The sequence below is a fragment of the Ictidomys tridecemlineatus genome, chromosome 4, assembly GCF_052094955.1.
Source record: "Ictidomys tridecemlineatus isolate mIctTri1 chromosome 4, mIctTri1.hap1, whole genome shotgun sequence".
NCBI classification, from domain to species: domain Eukaryota; kingdom Metazoa; phylum Chordata; class Mammalia; order Rodentia; family Sciuridae; genus Ictidomys; species Ictidomys tridecemlineatus.
The window spans coordinates 59,007,900-59,009,698 of NC_135480.1; the positions used below are offsets into that span (position 1 = coordinate 59,007,900).

Consider the following 1,799-nt stretch of genomic DNA (forward strand, 5'->3'; position numbering starts at 1 on the left):
GATTTAAAACACATCCTCTGCAAAATATTCATAATTAAAGGGTTTTTATGAAGCATGTGTTAGGTCAGGCTGACTAATCCTAGTGAATGTCAACTTTCTCTTTTATAGCTCTTTTTTCATGCTATGTTAGTTTTTCTTTTATACTTTCAGTAGTCTTTTGTTGACAAGGTTGGTTCCAACATACCTAGAGCAGATAATTAGCCAGGAGTTCTTATCATTAGTGCTGATTCGATTGTTGCCTTGAGGACATTCTACATTGAAGAAAAGATTTTGTGGGGGAGAATCAAACGGAGGACTCCTTGGCGGATCTGTTTGGTTTTCACACTATAGATGATTGGGTTGAGCACAGGTGGAACCATTAAGTAGATATGTGCCATAAAGATGTGTGTGAAGGGAGAGGAATGTTTGGCAAAACGATGGACAATAGATAAGCCTATCATGGGCACATAGAGAATGAGCACAGCACAGATGTGGGACGCACATGTGTTAAGAGCCTTAAGCCTCCCCTCACGGGATGCAATCTTCAACACTGAATGAAGGATGAAGACATAAGAAACTAAAATACCCAGAGAGTCCATGCCCCACAGCATGGTAATCACAACCAACCCGTATATGACATTAAACTTGGTGTCAGCACAGGCAAGGCGGATGATGTCCTGGTGTAGACAGTAGGAATGAGAAAGGACATGGGAGTGGCAGAAGGGAAAGAAGGCCAAACGGGTCAGGAGTGGAATGAGTGGAAGAGCACTTCTGAGCAGGGCTGCAATTCCAATCTTGGCAATAAGCTTTGGGGTGAGAATAGTAGCGTATTGCAGGGGGTGACAGATAGCTACATACCGGTCAAGGGCCATGGCCAAGAGCACTGATGATTCAGTGAAGGAGAAAGTGTGAATCAAAAACATTTGGATGACACAGATGTTGAACGGGATCTCCTTGGAAATAGACCACAACACCCGTAAGAGTGATATCATTGTGGGCAGGGACATGCCCATGTCACTGAGGGAGAGCATGGCCAGGAAGTAATACATGGGCTCATGGAGCCTGGGATCTGTCCGGACAATATGCAGGATGATGCAGTTGCCTGTTATTCCAACAAAGTAGAAGAGGCAGAAGGGGATGGAAATCCAATGGTGGAATTCTTCATATCCAGGGATCCCTGTGAGAAAGAATGTGGAGGACAGGGTACTGGTGGAGTTTGAGGCTCCCATAGGGCTGACTTTTAAACCACAACCCAATTCCACAGACACTCCAATGGGTAAAGCATTGATAAGACCAGAATCTGCATCATGGAAAACTGAGGAAATAAAAAGAAAGAAAACAAAACTTCAGTCCTTACCTCTAATCACACTTTAACCCATCCCCAAATTTCTGCTTTATTTTTGTCCATATCATTGCCAGTATTCTCAGTTAAGTAAAATATTCACTTTAAAATCCCTAGGACCTTCACTTTTGCCTCCCAAATGAAAAGCCATTCAATATCCCCTCTAAATGGTGATGATCTTCCAAAACCAGTTTCCAGACAGAGCAGCATACATGAAAAGTTCTATAAAATATTTTTAATTTTATAATGTATTTAGGAGATTTCTTGGCCAGGATGCTTGTAATACATTAGCCATATTTAATGATTGCTGCACTGGTTAACATTAAATTCCTTCATCTGCCTAAATTTAATATTTTCTTTCACAATGTTAAAAAAATAGACAAGGTACATTTACAGAATTCAAGCAAGTATGAGACAGCATGAATCCTAATCTTTTTCTTAATTAATTAATTAATTTGTTCTAATTTGTTATATATGA

At 40.5% G+C, this 1,799-nt stretch overlaps 1 protein-coding gene across 1 annotated transcript; it reads right to left on the reverse strand.

Moving 5' to 3' along the window:
- Positions 1-251: 251 nt before the first annotated feature.
- Positions 252-1,208, reverse strand: LOC101966511 (olfactory receptor 51L1). The gene has a single exon (XM_005342098.3). The coding sequence runs from the start codon at positions 1,206-1,208 to the stop codon at positions 252-254; it is 957 nt and encodes a 318-aa protein (XP_005342155.1).
- Positions 1,209-1,799: the final 591 nt, after the last annotated feature.